Raw genomic sequence first — 20,224 nt, forward strand, 5'->3', positions numbered from 1 at the left:
CATAAAAATCTGCCTACAAAATACATTTCAAAAATAGCAAATTGGAATAGTTTTGTGAGAAAAATGTCCATCTTCCCCTTTATACCACATTCTGGACATTTTTGTTGTTTTTTTAAATGATCCCCATTATCAATAAAGTCTACCTTTATCTTATGTAGAGGATACAACTAGGCACACACATAGTCTGAGAAGTCTGAGAGACAGACCCTCACCAAATGCAGAATAAGCAAGAAATAGCATTTCCTATCACCCTGTGCAAAAAACATGCACAAACAACACAGAAACATATGTCCTGAAACTCGACTTTAAGAATAAATGGGACATCCAGGTGGGATCCCTACGAGGGTCGAGTTAAGGAACTAGGTCATTGGCACTCAGACTTAATGAGGTGGGTCATTGGAGTGGGCAGACTTGATGGGCTGTAGCCCTTTTCTGCCGTCATCTTTCTATGTTTCTATCCCATTATCAGGCAAGAAAACAACAGTAAAATAAAAGCTTCTTTTGTCAATTTTATGTTTGGATAAGCAAACCCACACTGTTGTTCCTCATACTACGGAGGTGTTATTAGGGTGGGGGAGGGGATAAATTAATTCCCAGCACCTGCAGCATTTGGTGGGGGTCACTGTCTCCTCCATAACCCCTGAACTATGCCTATGGTTTTTGAATGCCAGAAATGCATGGACCACAAGGATGTGTAAGGTTTTGGTTTTCTCTCAAGATTTTGTGAAGGCATTAGAGTGTATTGTACGTATGCATTGATTTGTTGTCAACTTACATTTTATTATCGTTATGTATTATAACATGGACCGAGTTCTGGTTTACTGATATGACTCAGACTTACATTACATTAGTCAATAGTAAACATTAATGTTCAGCGCTGAATCTTGTTTAATTAATTTCTAATTTTTTGTCAGTTTGGAGAAAATTTAATACCAGTCAATGAAAAGGGAAAATTTATTTTTGAGAAGACAGACCTTTGTGCTGTTTGGGAGGTAAGATGCACTACTAATTGAAGTGTCTTTGGATGTGAACTCTTTTTCTCTCACAATTCTAATAGTGATTTAAGTTAGGGTTACCAGATGTCTGTATTTACCTGGACGTGCTCTCTTTTTTTTAGAGGACATGTCTGGGCTTCTGGATGGCTTTTCAAAACCCAGTACTTTGTCTGGGTTTTGCTCCATTTTTTGCTCCATAAGATGTACCTGACCATAAGACACAACCTAAATTTAGAGGAGGGAAACAAGAAAATAAACATTCTGAACCAAATTCTCCCTGCCAGGCTCTTCATCCAACCCCACACTCATTTCCAGGCTCGCGAGAACTGCCTGCAGCCATTCAGGCAGGCACACAGGACCACACAGGCGCGCCTGCCTTGCTCACCGCTCTGCCTCTCCCTGTCGCAGCTGTCCAGTGAAATAAACGCCGGGATTATAAACAGGTACAGGAGAGGGGGGTGTTTTCACTGCCACAGCCGTCCAGCGAGGGAAGTGCCGGGATTAAAAGCAGGCACGCGGGGAGTGGCTCACTGCCGCAGCCATCCAGCGAGAGAAGCGCTGACATCAAAAGCAGGCACGGGGAGGGCGGCTCACTGCCGCAGCCATCTAACGAGGGAAGTGCCACGATTAAAAACAGGTGGGGAGGGGGGGTGGTATTCGCTCCATAAGACGCACTCTTATTTCCACCCACTTTTTTTGGGGGGAAAAGTACATCTTATGGAGTGAAAAATATGGTATATATTATCAATGCAAGTTTGCACAGCATGATTTTTGCACAGTAATTAAGGGTGCTGGAGGATGGCCATTGATTGAAATTGATATCCTCATTAGCTGAATGACCAGCGGGCTGGCTTGTGAAAATGGACACATGATCTGAGGCTTTCCTCCATCCACAAGAGATAATTGACATATTTTTCCAGTCTTATATCTACAGTTTTATAATTTTGTTTTGATTTTTGTAACCTTTGGTTGTTAAGTTTTTGATTCTTGTTTTTGGATTGTTGTTAAATCTCAAGGAGCCATGTCACAATTTGTAAAAAGTACTGTTGTGGGGTAAATGCATGGCACAAAAGGGTACGAGGTTATCTGAGGGGACATAGAAAATGACAGGAGATCCTAAAAAGAGTCTCGGGGATGATGGAAATTGAAGCTTTAAAAGGAAAGACCTGGAAACAGAAAGTTGTGTCAGAAGGAGACACAGCAGAGGGAAGGGCGTAGCCCATCCAGAGGCAGTCTGTTTTCAGTGATGCCTCACAGTTGGCCACAATGGCTAGTTTAGATGGCCACCGAAGAGGGATGAGACAAGCAAAAAACATGCCAGGTCTGGGAAGGGGGGTGGGGAGTGAGAAGAGAGGAAGAGATGCTAGATGGCAGGAAGGGGAAAGGAAAGGGAGAGAAAGAAAGAGAGATATTATCAGACAGTGTGGGTGGGGAGCAGAAAGCCAATGCATATCACTTTGGCACATGAACTAGAGAGGAGTCCCAGATTCATGTGTAATGATATACAGGCATTCAAAATCCAGGATAACAGCTGCCAGGAGTTAGCAATGGGAATGAAATAAATGTGTTAACTACAGGACAGTCATTAAAGGTTGAGCTTTTGGAAATTATTAGATCAAATGAATGCTCCAACTTGCTTCCTGCCCTGCCCCAAGCATAGAGAGAAATTAGGGAAGGTAGTGAGCTCTTGGTTGGCCTCTGTGTCTATTGAGCAAGCTGCAGTTCCAGAAACTGTTAAGGCCTGCATTGGGGGGGGGGGGGGGAGGGGAAGGGCAGGGGGGGAGCAAGAAACAACCAAATCAGTACTGCCTAGTGTCTCAATTTTCCTTTCTGACTAATCTTATGGAGAACATAAGTTATAAGCAAATATTAGATTATGTCAAAAAGAAGGATGTGTTAAGCTCATTCCAGTCAGTCAGTCTTTCATGCGCACCATTCTATAGAGAAATTGTTGTCCTCGACAATAAATGATATTCATACGTAGGTAGATATGCAATAAGAAAGCTTAATGGTAGCCCTCAAACTTTTGGCAACATATATTTCAGCTTCACACTACTGTGGGAAACACTTCTTTGTTTGTACTATACTGTGATGGTCATGTACTACTCTGGTTATGATCATAGTGCTTATCCTTAAAATAAATCAATGAACTAAAAAACATAGTAAACCACCGGTTGGATGATGCTGATATAAAGTATACTTAATAGGTGAATTTGATGTGCTCAGACCCACAGCCTCGTGTATTGTGAAATCTTTGATTCACTAGCACGGGAAATCATTGGACTATCACTGCTTCATCAAGTCCCGCCACCTTGACTTATTAATACATTTTACTTATTACAAATTTGCACTTATCTTGTTGTTACATGAGATATTTTCAAGGTAGTTTGATGGCTGCTCTCCGTGCTGGCTGAAAATGATTACTTCATATTGACCTTATGAGCCGGCCCCTCGACTCAAGTTTCGCCCAATCCCGGCTTCCTCGGGAGGGGACACTGGCTCATGGCTTTCTTTCCTGTGGGAGCACTCCCAACCGATGCTACCGTCGGACTGAATGGCTATGTCATAAGGTCGATATGAAGTAATCATTTTCAGCCAGCACGGGGAACAGCCATCAGACCCCCTTGAAAATATTGCATGTAATAACAAGATAATTTGTAATAAGATAGAAATTTATATTAATTAGTCAAGGTGGCGGGTCTTGATGAAGCAATGATGGTCCCATGCTCATCCCATGATTTCCCGTGCTAGTGAATCAAAGAATTCATAATACAAGAGGCAGTGGGTCTGAGCGCTTCAAATTCACCTATTAAGCATCATCTAATCAGAGGTTTACTATGTTTTTTAGTTCATTGATTTATTAATAAGGATAAACACTGTGAACATAATGAGAGTAGAACATATATTTCAGACCGCATTATTTTGCTCCAAAGATTATCATTTTAGACTAACAGATAGAGCTCTGTCTTCTCTCTTGGAGAATCACATACAGAGTTTTGGGAAACTGAATATTCCACACTGAGTATCTTATAATGCAGAATACTAGAAGGATGCATTTTTCCCCTTTGTTATTCTTTATATGCATTGTATCTGTGGTAGATTTTATCCATAGCTTGGGAGTGGAATGTCAAGTCTTTGCAAGTGATATCCGATTGATTGTTCCAGTGGTTGAAGATCTAGAAGACTCCAGAGTATGCTGATAGAATTTTAGTGCTTGCTTAGATTAAATCTTACCATGATTAAGGACCAACAAACTTAAACTCAGTCTAAATAACCTATATCTCTTACAGATAAGTAGGCAGAGGAAGCTGTGTCATGTTAGAATTTTCAGAACACCAATGAAGTTAAATTAGAGATGAAGCCTGTAGTGGGGGTGGGGTGACCAGATGATGAACTTACTATAAACATTAATTCTAATGTCATGAGATTTGTCATTTCAGATTTAGAATAGTTTTGACATTACTTAAGTACTTAGAGAAAAATGGTTTATCTTTTGTTCATGAATTACTTACAATCCACAATTACTATAATGTGTTATAGCAAGGTGTGCCAAAAATTCCATTGAAGCATTTCCAGGGCTGGGTTCAGACATGCTGGGGCTCATGGCAGAAATTAAGGAGGGGGCCCTTCTCCCAATTTCCATACCCACCTTTTGCTACCATATACGTATAAAACCATTTTAAATGACTTCTTCACACAGAACACAGACTTGACCAAATACAGAACAATGGATCACAAATTAAAAATAGAAATATGAATACCAAAACTGAACTGGAAAGCCGAAAACAAACTCAGAAAATACTTCATTTTGTACTAAAAACAATTGGTTGCATAACCATGAGAGGGTGCTGGGCCTCCCACTTTGAGCTTAGGCCCGTGGCTTTGCCACTGAATATAATACAAGTACCTGTATATTTTTATTTTATTTGTTTATTTTATTTTTTCCATTTGTGCGTCTCACATACCTATACAAGCTCTAGGCGACATTACAGAGGAAGAGGTTGGAAGAGGGTAGGGAGGACTATGGAGGGCAGGAAGGAGTGGAGAGGAGGGAAGCATGTAGAATATTTCATAGAAATTCCTAACTTTACAGATAGGAGCACCATCTATGTAAATGATATCTAAATGAATTAAAGTAATATGTAAAAAGGAATAGAAGGGAGGAACCGTTAAACGATAGAATTCAGTTAATAAAATAAAAATAAAAAATAGGGGTAAAAACAATGGAATAAATTTAAATTAATTCATAAACTGGAAGAAAAAATTGAAAACCAAAATCAAATAAGTCTGGCAGAAGTCTAATTTACTGAAGCAGCTCTGTTGCCTCAGCATATTTTAAATAATCCCAATGGCAAAAGTCCAGACGGGGCAGATATCACTCGGGCTTTCCAGCCGCTGCACTCCTGACTCATCGCTTCCAGGCAGAAGATGCACATGACCCAAAGCCAACATATTCCAGTTAATAAATTCAAAATAAAACACTTTTTTCTACCTTGTCTGGACATTCTCTTTTTTCCATCATCTTGGTCCCAGTTTCTCTTTCTGCTTTTGTCTATTTTCTACTAATTCTCTTTCCAGTGTCTACTGTCCATTTTTTTCTCCTCTTCCCTCTTGCTCCATTCCTTCACTATGCCTGTCTCCAACATATTGATTTTGCCCTTTCAGCTTTCCTCCCTTTCTTCTTTACTGCCTCTGTCCACTCAAATCTCACCTTCTTTCTCACCCTTCTTTTTACATTTTCAGCTACTTATGAATTTTCCACCTCCTCTCATTCTGTAGCTCTTCCATTTCCCATCTCACTCCTTTCCCAGCCTCCTATTTCCCTCTATTTACTCTCCATTACAATATTTCTATCACTGTACTCAGTGTTCTCATTCATCTTATCATCTGCTTTTTGACCTCTTCCATGTGGCTCACCACTTCCAGAATCGTCCTCCCTCTCTCATCAGGCTATATATCCCTGTCCCTTTCTCTCCTTCCTCTGCCATCTTCTTATTCTACCTCTCTTCCATCTTCCATTTTTCATCCTGTCTCCCCATGGTCCAACATCTCTCCCTCTCTTTTCTGTTCTTTTCTCCCTTCTTGAGGGAGAGAGGGGAAAAAATGCTGCATCTGTTTCCCTTCCTCTCCCAAACCTAACATTTTTCCCTCCCCAAGTCCAATTCTCTCCCTTTCTCTTCCCGACTACCCTCCCATGCCATATCTCTCCCTTTCCAACTATTCTATCCTCCTATTCTATGCATCTCCCTCCCTCCCTCCCTCTACACCAACCCCAGGTTCACCATCTCTGCCTTTCTCTTTCTGTCTTCCCTACAAGAATAGCAAAGAAAAGAACACCATGCCTTAAAAGTCCAAACAATCCAATAAAAGGCAAGGTAGACGTCTATTCAACCAATGGTGAACTGTGGCAGGAGTGAAATTCCTTTGCTCCTGCCCGTGCAGAGCCGCTATCTGATTGGCATATGAAACTAAACAATATGGAAAGCTTTGGCTTGCAGACCACACAAAGAATCAAACATTTAGAATAAGAAGAGTTGCCATACTGGGAAAGAGCAAAGATCCATCAAGCCTAGTATCCTGTTTTCAATAGTGGACAACTCAGGTCACAAGTTCCTGGCAAGATCCCAAGGAGTATTATAAAGAGTTTATGCTGTTTATCCTAGGAATAAGCAGTGGATTTCCATAAGTCTGCCTTAGGTTTATGGACTTTTCTTTTAGAAAATTATCCAACCCCCTTTTTTTAAACACCATGTTATGTTGTCTTTTCTTTCTGATTAAGTATATTTGAATTGATCTCTTTGACAGGCTCTAGAGGCATGTAAAGATGCAGGCTTGGTGAAGTCCATTGGTGTTTCCAATTTCAATCGGAGGCAATTGGAAATGATCCTCAACAAACCAGGGCTCAAGTACAAACCAGTCTGTAACCAGGTAAAATCTACTCCTATAGGCAGTGGCGTATGAAGGGGGGGGGGGGGGGCGGTCCATCCCGGCTGCACAACTGGCCACCCACTGGGGAAAGGCTACCACCAAGTTCTCCCTCCCTGCTTTTCTTCCCCGTGGGGCCGAACAACTCTTGCCACCCGACGTCAATTCTAACATCGGAGAGGACGTTCTGGGAAAGCCGATGGCTGCAGTGGCAGCCTTTCCCCGGCGGCGGTGGCAGCAGCATGTTTCCCAATGGCGGTGGCATGGGGGAGGGCAGGGAGGAAGAAAGAAAGGGGGCAGAGTGAAAAAAAGAAAGAAAGAAAAAAAATGGGGCACGGAGAGAGAGAAAGACAGACAGAGAAAGAAAGAGTGCATGGAGAGAGAAAGAAAGAAGGGGGCAGGGTGAAACAAAGAAAACGTTGGGGGAGGGAATGAGGTCTGGAGGAGAGGAAGCATACTGGAGGCTGAAAGAAGGGAAGAAATATTGGATGCACAGTCAGAAGAATAAAGTGCAACCAGAGACTGATAAAATTACCAAACAAAGGTAGGAAAAATGATTTTATTTTCAATTTAGTGATCAAAATGTGTCCGTTTTGAGAATTTATATATGCTGTCTATATTTTGCACTATGGACCCTTTTACTAAACCGCAATAGCGGTTTTTAGTGCAGGGAGCCTATGAGCGTCGAGAACACCGTGGGGCATTCAGCGCAGCTCCCTGTGCTAAAAACCATTATCGTGGTTTAGTAAAAAGGGAGGGGGTATATTTGTCTATTTTTGTATAGTTGTTACTGAGGTGACATTGCATAAAGTCATCTGCCTTGACCTCTTTGAAAATCCGCGGAATATAAATAATAATTAACATTTTCTCTGCGTACAGTGTGCTTTGTGTTTTTAAAATTTTATTATTGGTAGATCATTTTGACTTGGCTACAAAATTAAGGGGGAGGGAGGGAGGGGAGCTGCTGAAAGACATCTAGTAATCCTTGCAAAATTTCAGGTTTGTTAGTGGCCCCCACAATATATGGTTGGTGGGGTCACTTGAGAGGCGCCCTGACAAACGCCAGGTCCCAGGTTCAGTTCCCTCACTGAAGATTCACCAGGAAGTAGAATCAAAGAGGCACAGCCAGAGGTGATTGCATAAAGAATATATTATAGAAATAGGCTTACAGAAAAGTAGTATTCATAGGCATTACAACAATTAAGCATTACAATTAAGTAGAGAGCAAAGCAGTTTCCCTGCCTTACAGAGTCTAGAAGGAAGCGTGAGGTTCCAGGGAAAGGCAGAGAGAGAGAAAAGGGGGATGGGGTGATGGTCCAAGCTTCGTGTTCCAGAGATCGGCCAGAGAGAGAGAGAAAGAAAGAAAGAACAAGAGAGCCGAGACCCAAGAGCCAAGAGATAGATAGATTTTTGTGTGTTGCAGAGAGGAGGCTTTTATAGCTTGGAATCTTATTCTGAATATAGAAAACTATTGAGCTTCAATAGAAGTTAAATCTCCCCCTTCTTAGTAAACTTGTGCTAGACAGCCGAAGAATAGGCTATGGTCATATATGTATTTCCAGTCTGTCTCTGACAATAGCTTCTGATTAACTTTAAGTTATCTGTGCACCTGGACCCATTGTCCTAAGCACCCTCTTAATCAGACATTAATACCTTTTAGCTAATCATGATTCAATCAGGGCTACTTAAAACATATCAATCAGGGCTACTTAAAACCGTCTCCCTGCCCTCAGGGTCTATCTGCATTCACATGCCAGAGTCAGATTGATATAATTTCCCATAGGCCTTTGCTGACATAAGTAATGCCAACTAAAAAGGCTGAATGGTAGCGATAGCTATGCTGACACAGGGTTGTCCAACATCGGTACTTGGGGGCCACAATCCAGTCGGGTTTTCAGAATTTCACCAATGAATTTGCATGATATCATGCATATTTATTTGGGGAAAACCAGACCTGGCGAGGGGCAGGGCCGAGGTTGGACTTCCCTGCCTTAGAGAAACATGATTGCTGCCAAACCATAGGACTATACTGTTGGACAGCCCTGAGACATTCATCTGCTAATTACAGCAAGTGTTATGACAAATGAAGGTTTTGATGTACAGTGCAATTTTCTGCTATAAAATCTCTTAACTATGAATTCTGCAGGTGGAATGTCATCCATATCTTAACCAAAAGAAGCTACTGGAGTTCTGCAAGAAGAATGATATTGTTCTTGTGGCTTATAGTATACTGGGATCAATCAATGTAAATACAGACTGGTAAGGAAGGAGACTGAAATAGAGATGCTACTGCTGCGGCCGGCACTAAAACCTTCACTACAGTTTTGTAAAAGGGGGAGCAAGTGGTGACTATTGCACTTAGGCTAGGCTTTATTTGGTCACAAATGTCCAGATATTCAATGCCAATGCCCATAAGGACATAAGAATTGCCGCTACTGGGTCAGACCAGTGGTCCATCATGCCCAGCAGTCCGCTCCCACGGCGGCCCTTAGGTCAAAAACCAGTGCCCTAACTAAGACTAGCCTTACCTGTGTACGTTCTGGTTCAGCATGAACTTGTCTAACTTTGACTTGAATCCCTGGAGGGTATTATCCCCTATAACAGCCTCCAGAAGAGCGTTCCAGTTTTCCACTACTCTCTGGGTGAAGAACTTTAGAGAGTGCCCTCTCGTTCTCCCTACCTTGGAGAAGTTGAACAACCTGTCTTTTATCTACTTTGTCTTGAATCCCTGGAGGGTGTTTTCCCCTATAACAGCCTCCAGAAGAGCGTTCCAGTTTTCCACTACTCTCTGGGTGAAGAAGAACTTCCTTACGTTTGTACAGAATCTTTCCCCTTTTAACTTTAGAGAGTGCCCTCTCGTTCTCTCTACCTTGGAGAGGGTGACCAACCTATTTTTATCTACCAAGTCTATTTGCTTCAGTATCTTGAATGTTTCTAGCATGTCCCCTCTCAGTCTTCTCTTTTCAAGGGAGAAGAGGCCCAGTTTCTCTAATCTCTCGCCGTACGGCAGCTCCTCCAGCCCCCTAACCAGATATAGTTCGGCATTGAATATCTAGGATTAAAGCTGGCAGTGGTCATCAAAACAGTGACTGCTGCTGGCTGAATATTGGGCACTTAATTTTCAAAGTGGAACCACCAAGGCCATTCCCTTTGAAAAATTAACTGCCAGTTGCATCAGAGGAGAAGCTTCCGCCCACACATGCACGCGATGCACGTAGGTTCCGGCGGCTTTCAACAAGTACTCTGAAACCTTAAAATGCGCCGAGAAGGTAAGGGGGAGGGAGATGCACGGACTGCGTGAGGGGTGCCGAAGGGCAGTGAGGTGGCGAGAGGGAAGAGTGGATGCTGCGGAGACGGGGATGGGGCGGTGAAGGGGACAGCAGGGATGGGGTGGTGAAAGGGACGGCGGGGACGGTGCGGTGACGGGGGCGGTGGTCCGGTGACAGGGCAGTGACAGGGACAGATTTTTTTCCCCGTGTCATTCTCTAATAAAACATTTAAACTTATTCTTATATAAGAAACTGAGCAAACACCCACATAAGTGGGGGCAGAACACCTAACATTATGATGCCTACTGGCACCTAAGTCAAATTAGGTGCGATTCTGTAAATGGTGCCTAGAAACATAAAAACATGACAGCAGATAAAGGCCAAATGGCCCATCCAGCATGCCCATCCACAGTACCCACTTCTCCTCCTTTCCCTAAGAGATCCCAGGTGCCTGTCCTACGCTTTCTTGAATTCAGACAGTCTTTGTCTCCATCACCTCCACTGGGAGACTATTTCATGCATCTACCACCCTTTCTGTAAAGAAGTATTTCCTTACATTACTCCTGAGCCTAACACCTCTTAACCTCATTCTATGCCCTTTCACTGTGAAGTTTCCTTTCAATTTATGTATTCACAGTGACCGTGCAAAAAGATATTAATTGCATATGCACAGGCCAAGAGTACAATATTTAAGGATGGAAAAAGCCTCAGATGCAAGGCCCTCCCACCGTCCACGAATGGATCTAAGGTGGTCAGGCTAAAACCTCATAGGCAAAAAAAAACCATCCTTGATAGTGAGTATTTATAATTTAGGCTCTGTGCGATGCAAAAACTAGAGCAGGGCTGCCCAAGTCCAGTCCTCGAGATCTACTGGCAGGCCAGGTTTTCAGGATATCCACAATGAATATGCATGAGAGAGATTTGCATACCAAGAAGGCAGTGCAGGCAAATCTATCTCATGCATATTCATTGTGGATATCCTGAAAACCTGGCCTACCAGTAGATCTCGAGGACCGGAGTTAGGCAGCCCTGAACTAGAGTATCATAAAATAGATGAAAAAAACTTCATCATATCTTGCAAAACCAACTGGTACACCAACGTTGGCCAGCGTTTCACCTTACTGCTGACTGAGAGAATCCCATTTTGAAGCCACCAATCTGTACTGATACAGCCTCAGTCAGCAGTAAGGTGAAACACTGGCCAACGTTGGTGTACCGGTTGGTTTTGCAAGATAAGTTGAAGTTTTTTTCATCTATCTAGTGATACTCTAGTTTTTGCATCGCACAGAGCCTAAATGATAAATTCTCAATATCAAGTATGGTTTTTTCTGCCTATGAGGTTTTAACCTGAACACCTTAGATCCATTCGTGGACAGTGAAAGGGGCTTGTAGCTGAGGCTTTCCCCATCCTTGAATATTGTACTCTTGGCCTGTGCACATTCAATTAATATCTTTTTGCGCGGTCCCTGTGAATGTGTGATTTATCATTATAATTGGATTTTCACTATCCCCCTCTTCTACGAAACTGTGCTAGCAGTTTCTAGCATGGGGAGCCGCACTGAATGGCCCACGCTGCTCCCGATGCTCATAGGAACTCAATGAGCATTGGGAGCAACACGGGCCTTTCAGCCCGGCTCTCTTTGCTCTCTCTGCGCTAAAAACCACTAGCGCAGTTTCGTAGAAGAGGGGGAATATCTGTGGGGTTTTTTATTTGCTATTCATGTGTATTTATGCCACATAGTTATTTAAACATCTCTATCATATCTCCCCTCGCATCTTTCCTCCAAAGTATACATATTAAAATCTTAAGTCTGTCCCCGTACGCCTTATGATGTAGACCAGGGGTGTCAAAGTCCCTCCTCGAGGGCCGGAATCCAGTCGGGTTTTCAGGATTTCCCCCATGAATATGCCTGAGATCTATTTGCATGCACTGCTTTCAATACATATTCATGGGGGAAATCCTGAAAACCCGACTGGATTGTGGCCCTTGAGGACCGACTTTGACACCTGTGATGTAGACCATCAACCATTTTAGTAACCTTCCTCTGGACCGACTCCATCCTGTTTATATCTTTTTGAAAGTTCAGTATCCAGAATTGTACACAATATTCCAAATGGTTGATTGACAACTGCACCATTCATTTATTTATTTAATTTTTATTCAGGTACTCAAGCAGTTTTCCCTCTCTGCCCGGCGGGCTCACAATCTATCTAACGTACCTGGGGCAATGGGGGAATTAAGTGACTTGCCCAGAACCGCAAGGAGCAGCGTGGGTTTGAACCCACAACCTCAGAGTGCTGAGGCTGTAGCTTTAACCACTGCGCCACACTCTCCCCAAACAGCACCTAGAAGTTAGACACTGCTAGGCACCATTTACGGAATCAGCCTCAACGAGCCAATTGAGCATAGTTTATCTAAGCTGAGCTATGAATGTCTTTGATTCATGCAATTTGATTTATGATGCTTCCTATTTAATTAAATCCCAGACCACCCTACCACCTTGGGAAAAATAGCTAACTCTTCTTTAATTATCTGATTTCAGATGTATTCATAACATTTCACTTTCCCAATATAGGCAGAATCATAGCATTCCTCCTGTGCTTCATGATCCAGTAATAGCAAAGATTGCCCAGAAGTACCATAAATCTCCTGCTCAAGTGTCCATTCGCTACACCATCCAGCGTGGCATTGTTGCCATTGTCAAGAGCATCACTTCCAAGCACATTGAAGAAAACTTTAAGGTAAAGCTATATGGAAAGGGTATGAGAACACAAGTTGAAAAATGCATGCTCTAAGTTTTGCACAAAGGATGGGGTACATGGTTGGCATACTGGAGTGAGTTGATGGATCACTTGCAAAGGGATTGACTAATAGATGGAGAGTTTATGAGTGATGATGGGACTATGTGACCGAGTGGATAAGGATTTATTAGTGGGTAGTGGGGCTGAGCAAGAGAGTGACTGAGTGGATAATGGGGCTAAATGAATAAGACAAGTTATGATGCTGGGATGCATGCCTGTAGGAAGGAGTAGGCCAAGGCAATCTGCTGCCTGAGGCGAGTGATGAGAGGGAGCGCCTCCCCACCCCCAGATTCTACCTTTAATTGTTCCAAATGTCAGCCATTCACACATGCTGCCCGTCTCAGGCAAGCCCGACATCTTCTCTCTACTGCAGCCCATCCCAGTGGAAATAGGAAGTTATGTCAAAGAGGGTGGGCAGCAATAGAGAGATGTCGGGCCAGCCTCAGATGGTGTGTGAATCGCCAACCTCTGGAACATTTAAAGGTAGAATCACCAGGGGTGGGGGGGGGGGTGTTGAGGAAGGAAACGGGGAGATCCCTACAGAAGGGGAAGGAATGTAAGGAGAGATGCCAGGGAAGGACTGCGGTAGAGGTAACATGAGCAGGAAGGCTGGCAGGCGGCAGGATGCCACTCCCAGAAGTGTGCCGCCTGAGGCCTCTGCCTCAGTTGGCCTCATTATAGGCTCATTATAGGCCTCATTATAGGCCTGTAGGACTATTATTGCTTCTCTTTCAAAATAACAGAGTTATGAAATAATATCCCTTTATGGTTGCGAGAACTAAATTCTCTTCAAATCTTTCATAAAAACCTATAAACTTGACTATTTTCTAAATTGTAAAGTCTTTTTTTTTTTTTTACTGTCTTTTATTTATTTAGTTCATGTAATCCTTTTTCTTCTTCTCTACCCACTATTTTAAGTTCTTGTAAACCGTGTCGAGCTCCATTCTCATGAAGATGATGCGGTATATAAACTTAAGGTTTAGATTAGATTAGATAGCAATTCCAGCTTGTTGGTCGTCTCTGCTGTGTCCATTTTTGTTGATTGTATGCTTTCTTTTTGTATAGGGCTATTCCACCTCCTTTCTGTCCTGACCTGTCCTGGCGATAGAGCTTGTACCCTGGCAGTACTGTATCCCATTTGTTTTCTTCATTCCACCACGTTTCAGAGACTCCAATGCACAAGCACCAGGCTTACAAGTCTTTTCTCCGCCCCCGCTCCCCCGACATCAATTCTGACGTCGGAGAGGAAGTTCTGGGCCAGCCAATTGCTACCTGGTTGGCCTGGAACTTCCTCTAAGACATCAGAATTGATGTCGGGGGGGGGGGGGAGGGGAGAAGGCTTGAGTATTCGTTGCTGCAAGCAAATGATCTGTTTCTGCGTCGGCGAAGCAGGGAGAAGCGTTACCTGTAGATCAGTGTTCTTCAATCTTTTTACAGCTATGGATTGGTGGAAATAAAATAATTATTTTGTGGACTGGCACCGATCCCCGGACCAGCGGTTGAAGAACACTGCTTTAGAGGGCAGAGCTAACTCCCCAGTACACATTTCCACTGGGGATACCATATGATACATTGACACTTCAGTTACAATTTCTGGGTCAGAATGCCTGGTCCCCAAATTAGTGGAGTACAGGTCGGGGGGGGGGGGGGGGGGAAAGGAGGTGTACTTGTGGTCATTCCATGGAAGTTATGCCTAGATGGCCACAATCAGGGGTCTTGGTTGTTGTAGCGTTCCAAAAGGAGCCAAGTTATGTGACTTGTGGTCCGGGTCAATCATTGCAATGACCTTAGTGCAAAAGAGAGAAGTTCCAGTTCAAACAAATTACATTTTGAGCGCCTCACATCCTGCTCACCACTTTCTCACTGATCTTATTGGATGTGAGCTCAGCTAAAGACCAGCAATCTGAAAGAAGATCTAACGGAGGGGGGGGAGGAGGAGGGGGAGGGGTGGTAAAGTGTGAAATTTAGTGTGCGTCTGCAGGTTGTACTCCTGTTCAAATATCTTATTGGAGGCCGACCCTATTTACTGTCATTTGTGGGCAATTGCAGCCCTCCCAGGGAAAAGTGCAGGCCGACTTCATGCTCCAGCGTGCAATGTGCAAGACTCGGGTCCCAGGCCACGTTGTCCACCGCTGCCAGAAAAGAGGAACAGGCGGGCTTGCAAGAACAGAATCGGTATCGGAAAGTGTGGATTTGTCCGACCGTCCGTCCCTCCTGTTCTCCCCTCTGCCCTCCTCTCCTCCCTTTCCCTCACAGTAGCTTTCAATACCGTCAGTGCAGCGATTCAATTAGGCAGCCTTGGGTCCTTTAATGGGTCGTGCCCGCCTCTGAGGAAAGAGGAAGTTGCATCATCAGAAGCAGGCTGCGACTCAGCAAAAGCCCCAAGGCTGCCTAATTGATCGCTGCGCTGACGCTACTGGCACTGATGCAGGCAAGTTCATCAGGCCCCCTGATCTCCACGGACCGGCACAGCTTCGGAACGCTCTTTGTGAAAACGGGACATTTCAGTGTCCCGAAGCTGTGCTTGGGAACAACGGGACAGGGGATCAAAAAATGGGACGGTCCCGTTCAAAACGGGACGTATGGTCACCTTAGGAAAGTACAAAGTAGATCCTATTGAAAAAATAGGATTATGTTCCTGAATGGGACAGCACTGTAGATGCTTGTAATTCACTCTCTGGACTCTTGGGGGCCATATCTGGACGTGAACTCCACATGTGAGGTGAAAATGGAAGCAAAGAAAGCTGGGAGGTTTTTAGAGCAGGTCCATAATAAATGAACACAGTGGCTCGAATGGGGGATATTGGTCACAATAGATGCAACCACGGATATGCAAAATCACATATTAGGAACACGTGAATAATGAGAATACTATACTATACTATTAATTATTTCTATAGCGCTACCAGATGTAAGCAACACTGTAAAGTCACAAAGAAGACAGTCCCTGCTCGAAAGAGCTTACAATCTAAACAGACAAGACAGACATAGGTGGAAAACAATAGCAGAAAGAAAGCTTCAGAGTCTCCAAAGACAGCATATTTACTTCAATCACATTGCCGATGGCCCAAAGAGTTACAGCAGCACCAGGTGAACAAGCACTGGATCCGGTAAAGGGGTAGCATAGGGAGGGTATGAGATTCTGGACCACGGGGATGGGGAGAAAAGGGAAGGAAAGATGTTAGACCTCCAGAGGAGGGAACGGAAGGGGCAGATATAGATGTTAGACCACTGGAGGGGGAAAGGGGAGATGATGTCAGAGCAGGGAAAGGAAGGAGGAGGGAGGGATTCCAGACTACGGCAGGGGGAAGGGAAGGGAAAGACAGAGAGACAGCAGACCAAAGGGGAAGGAGAGACAAGAAGAAGGGGCAAGAGATGCCAGATTGTGGGAAAGAGAGGATAAAGATCCCAGACCATAGGAGGGAGAAAGGGGGAAGCCAGATGTCAGACCATAGGAGAGGAAAAGAGGAAGAGGAGATGGTACATAGGGACGAAGGGGAGAGAGAGAGAGGACATGGTGCACAGGGATGGGACGGATGGGGAAGGGAAGAGAGATGGAAGAAATGCTGTTTATGGATAGATGGGAATAGGGGAGAAGAAAGAGGGATGAGATGGCACATATGGATGGTGGGGAAGGACAGAGAGAAGGAGGAGATAGTGTACATGAATAGATGGTAAGGGAAGACATGGAGAAATAGATAGATCTGAGAAGAAAGCAGAAAAATGGAAGAAAGTTGAATATTAAAAGATAATGCCAAAGATGTGTATAGACACCGGAGAAAACTGGCCTTTATAGGTAACTAACCTATGAAGGGTGATCAAACAAATTTATAAAAAAGCTCAGAGATACGAAACTCTGAAGGGAAGGTTGTGCGACCTCCCTTGGAGAAAGAGTTTACCTTCCAGTCATAGTCCTTATATGAAAAATCTTTGATCACTTCCTTCAAAGGTATATATGAAAAACTCATCTCTAAAAACTTCAAAAAAATTTGTCCAAACAAGGTACTTCTTTTCAAATTGCAAATATCACTGCACCTGTGGCAAATTCTGAAAGATTTACTTAGCTTGTGAACAGGATTAAGGGGGTCCCAACGCGGCCCCGTTTCGATCCCTGCTTCAGGGGACCAGATTATGGATACTCTAAATATGGCAACTTTACATCCAGTCTACCCATCCATTGCAGTGAAGTGACCAACCATCCCACTCCCCCTTTTACAATTTAAAGATTCTCATCGCTACTTGGGATAATAATCATTTTTCTACCACCATTATTAAATCAGTCAAATTTTCTAACACAAAAGTTGAAGGAATTTCCCCCCCCCAAAAAAAAAATAGGGAGGGAGCCTCTAAATCATGCAACTTGGCAAAAAAACACTCATTTCTAGTGCACAAGTAGCTAGCATAATGTAGAATTTAAAATCCAATAACTTAAAACAGTTGAATAGTTAAACCAATGAACAGTTGAGGGTGGGGTGGGGGGGGGGGGCAAGAACCAAACCAGCCAGGTTCAAATTCCACTGCTGTTTCTTGGCCCAGAAATATCTAAGAAAAAGGTCAATTTAAATTAAATCATTAATTTAAGTCACCGTAACCCACAATTGCCTCCAGCATAATCCCTTGGGGTAAGGGCAGGAAAGTTTTATACCTAAATGTAGTACAGTAAAACCTTGGATTGCAAGTGTTTTGCAAGACAAGCAAAACATTTTATTAAATTTTAACTTGATATACAAGCTATGTCTTGCAAGTCCCAATTGGCCAGAAGAAGACCATTTAGGCATGGGAGGGGCCAATCTTGTAATGGACTGGACACCAGACATGCCAACAGAGCAGTGGGGCACCTTACAGGACACTGCTGTGAACTTCACATAAAGGGTGCCCCATAAACAAATCACCGGAATTCCCTTATAGGTTATGGTGAACCCCCAAAAGCCACTATACCCATCTGTCTACAACCCCAATAGCCCTTATGGCTGCAGGTAGCACCCACACTGCTCCTTGTGATCCTGAGCAAGCCACTTAATTCCCCATTGCCCCAGGTACATTAGTTAGATTGTGAGCCCCCCGAGACAAGATTGTGAGCCCCCGGAGACAGATAGGGGAAAATGCTTGAGTAGAAAAATAAATTCATGTAAACCGTTCTGAGCTCCCTTGGGAGAACGGTGTAGAAAATTGAAAAAAAATAAAATAAATAAAAATAAAAACTATATGACAATAGAGTAGAGTTTGGGGTTTTTGGTGGGTGCACATGTTCCACCATAAATGTAGTGGTTAGAGTGGCTTATGGGCCCGAGACCTCTCTATTGTTCACTAGCTATTTAAGAGACCTGTGTGCAGCTCTACTAGGCTTTCCTATACAGGTGCTGATGTTCTGGAGACAGGTATGTACATTTTTATTCTGATGTTTGTGGGTGTGTGATGAGGTCAGTGAACACTGGGGGGGGGGTCTTTATTTTGTCTCTGCAGTGGTTATCTGGTCATTTTGGATAACTTTATGGCACTTATACCTGTTTTTACATCGTCTAACTCACAACGTTTAAGTTTTGTCCAGGATGTCTAGTATAACCTTCGATTATCCTTGCAGGACAATTAAGTCTAGGTCAGCCCACATCCCACCCACACCTCCAGATACACCCATTTCAGCTCTGGGCACACAGTGGGATTCAGAGGCCTAAAAAGTTCCGTGACACATCCAGAAAGACGAATTTGCCTTGGGTGCCTGGGCCAATCAGGTCTTAGGATAGTGTGGGATGGGCCGGGGTGGGGCGGGCCTGCCTCATTTCAACAGAGGCTGGCCTGCTGGCCGGACGATAGAAAGACCCATACGGCAAACTAGTATGGTTAGTGGGAGGATCCGGGGGGGGAGAAGTTAGTGAGGGAGGGTCCGAAGGGGGTGTTAGTAGGGGGTCCGGGGGTAGGGGTATTCTGGCAGGAGTTGTTGGGAACCCTCCTGCCAGCGAACATCAGTGTGTGGGGTCATCTTTGGGCAGGAGTGGTTGGACTCCCTCATGCCTCCGCAAACATAGGAGGTGGGGGTCATCTTTGGACAGGAGGGAATGGGCTCCCTCCTTCCTCCTCGATCGTTGGGGAGGGTGGATCGTCTTCAGGCAGGAGGGATTGAGCACCCTCCTGCCACGATCGGGGGGGGGGGGGGTCTGGCGGCCACGGCCACTATACTAATCATGGCAGGGAGATCCCTTGCCGCAATAAGTATAGCGGCTACGTCTACAGTAACCCGGTTCTGTAACCGTTATCTATAACATGGATGTTAGTTACAGAATCGGATTTATTTTAAGTGGGTCTAGGCCTGATTCTGTATAGGACGCCCATCATTGGCATCCTATACAGAATCCGGGCCAAAGTGTCCGTTATAATAAAACCCTTAGCACACATGCGCACTTCAATCTCTTTGTCCCGTGCCTCAGTGGCGGCATGCCATGCATACGCAGTGCCTGCCACAGCTGATTTCCTGCCCCAATCTCCTATGCCGGCTGACTTCCTGCCTTCTGACTATGCTGCCACTGCCGGGATGCCTCTTCTTTTTACCCCCGGGCCAGCAGCGGCAGCAGCTGCGGTTTCATCAAGTAGCCGCGGGGCATTTGCTAGGCTGGCCCACTTCGATAATGCGAGGCGGGTCAGCCTAGCAAAAGCCCCAAGGCTGTTTGAGCTAGCGGATGCTGGACAGGTGGAGCAGGGAAGGGAGAAGGGTTACTACTGGACAGAGGGAGGTAAAAGTAAGGGAGAAGGGTTACTGCTGGACAGAGGGAGCAGGAAGGGGTGCTGCTAGACAGGGGGAGGTAAAAGGAAGGGAGAAGGGCTACTGCTGGACAGGGGGAGCAAGGAAGGGGTGCTGCTGGACAGGGGGAAGGTTAAAGGAAGGGAAAAGGGCTACTTTTGGACAGGGGGAGCAGGGAAGGGGTGCTGCTGGACATAGGGGAGGTAAAAGGAAGGGCAAAGGGCTGCTGCTGGAAAGAGGGGAGGTAAAAGGAAGGGAGAAGGGCTACTGCTGAACAGGGGGAGCAGGGAAGGGGTGCTGCTGGACAGGGGGAAGGTTAAAGGAAGGGAAAAGGGCTACTGCTGGACCGGGGGAGCAGGGAAGGGGTGCTGCTGGACATGGGGAGGTAAAAGAAAGGGAGAAGGGTTACTACTGGACAGGGGGAGCAGGGAAGGGGTGCTGCTGGACATAGGGGAGGTAAAAGGAAGGGTGAAGGGCTGCTGCTGGAAAGGGGGGAGGTA

General features: G+C 44.6%; 1 protein-coding gene across 3 annotated transcripts in view; it reads left to right on the forward strand.

The window, feature by feature from the left end:
* The window catches only part of LOC117363852 (aldo-keto reductase family 1 member C1 homolog), a 65,962-nt gene that overhangs the window by 31,906 nt on the left and 13,832 nt on the right, over positions 1 to 20,224 (forward strand). For all 3 annotated transcript variants that reach the window (XM_033952308.1, XM_033952307.1, XM_033952309.1), the window contains 4 exons: positions 915 to 992; positions 6,801 to 6,923; positions 9,067 to 9,179; positions 12,766 to 12,931. In XM_033952308.1, coding sequence (XP_033808199.1) covers positions 915 to 992; positions 6,801 to 6,923; positions 9,067 to 9,179; positions 12,766 to 12,931 — 480 coding nt within the window. The remainder of the gene's footprint in view (positions 1 to 914; positions 993 to 6,800; positions 6,924 to 9,066; positions 9,180 to 12,765; positions 12,932 to 20,224) is intronic.

The sequence above is a fragment of the Geotrypetes seraphini genome, chromosome 7 (assembly GCF_902459505.1).
Source record: "Geotrypetes seraphini chromosome 7, aGeoSer1.1, whole genome shotgun sequence".
NCBI classification, from domain to species: Eukaryota; Metazoa; Chordata; class Amphibia; order Gymnophiona; family Dermophiidae; genus Geotrypetes; species Geotrypetes seraphini.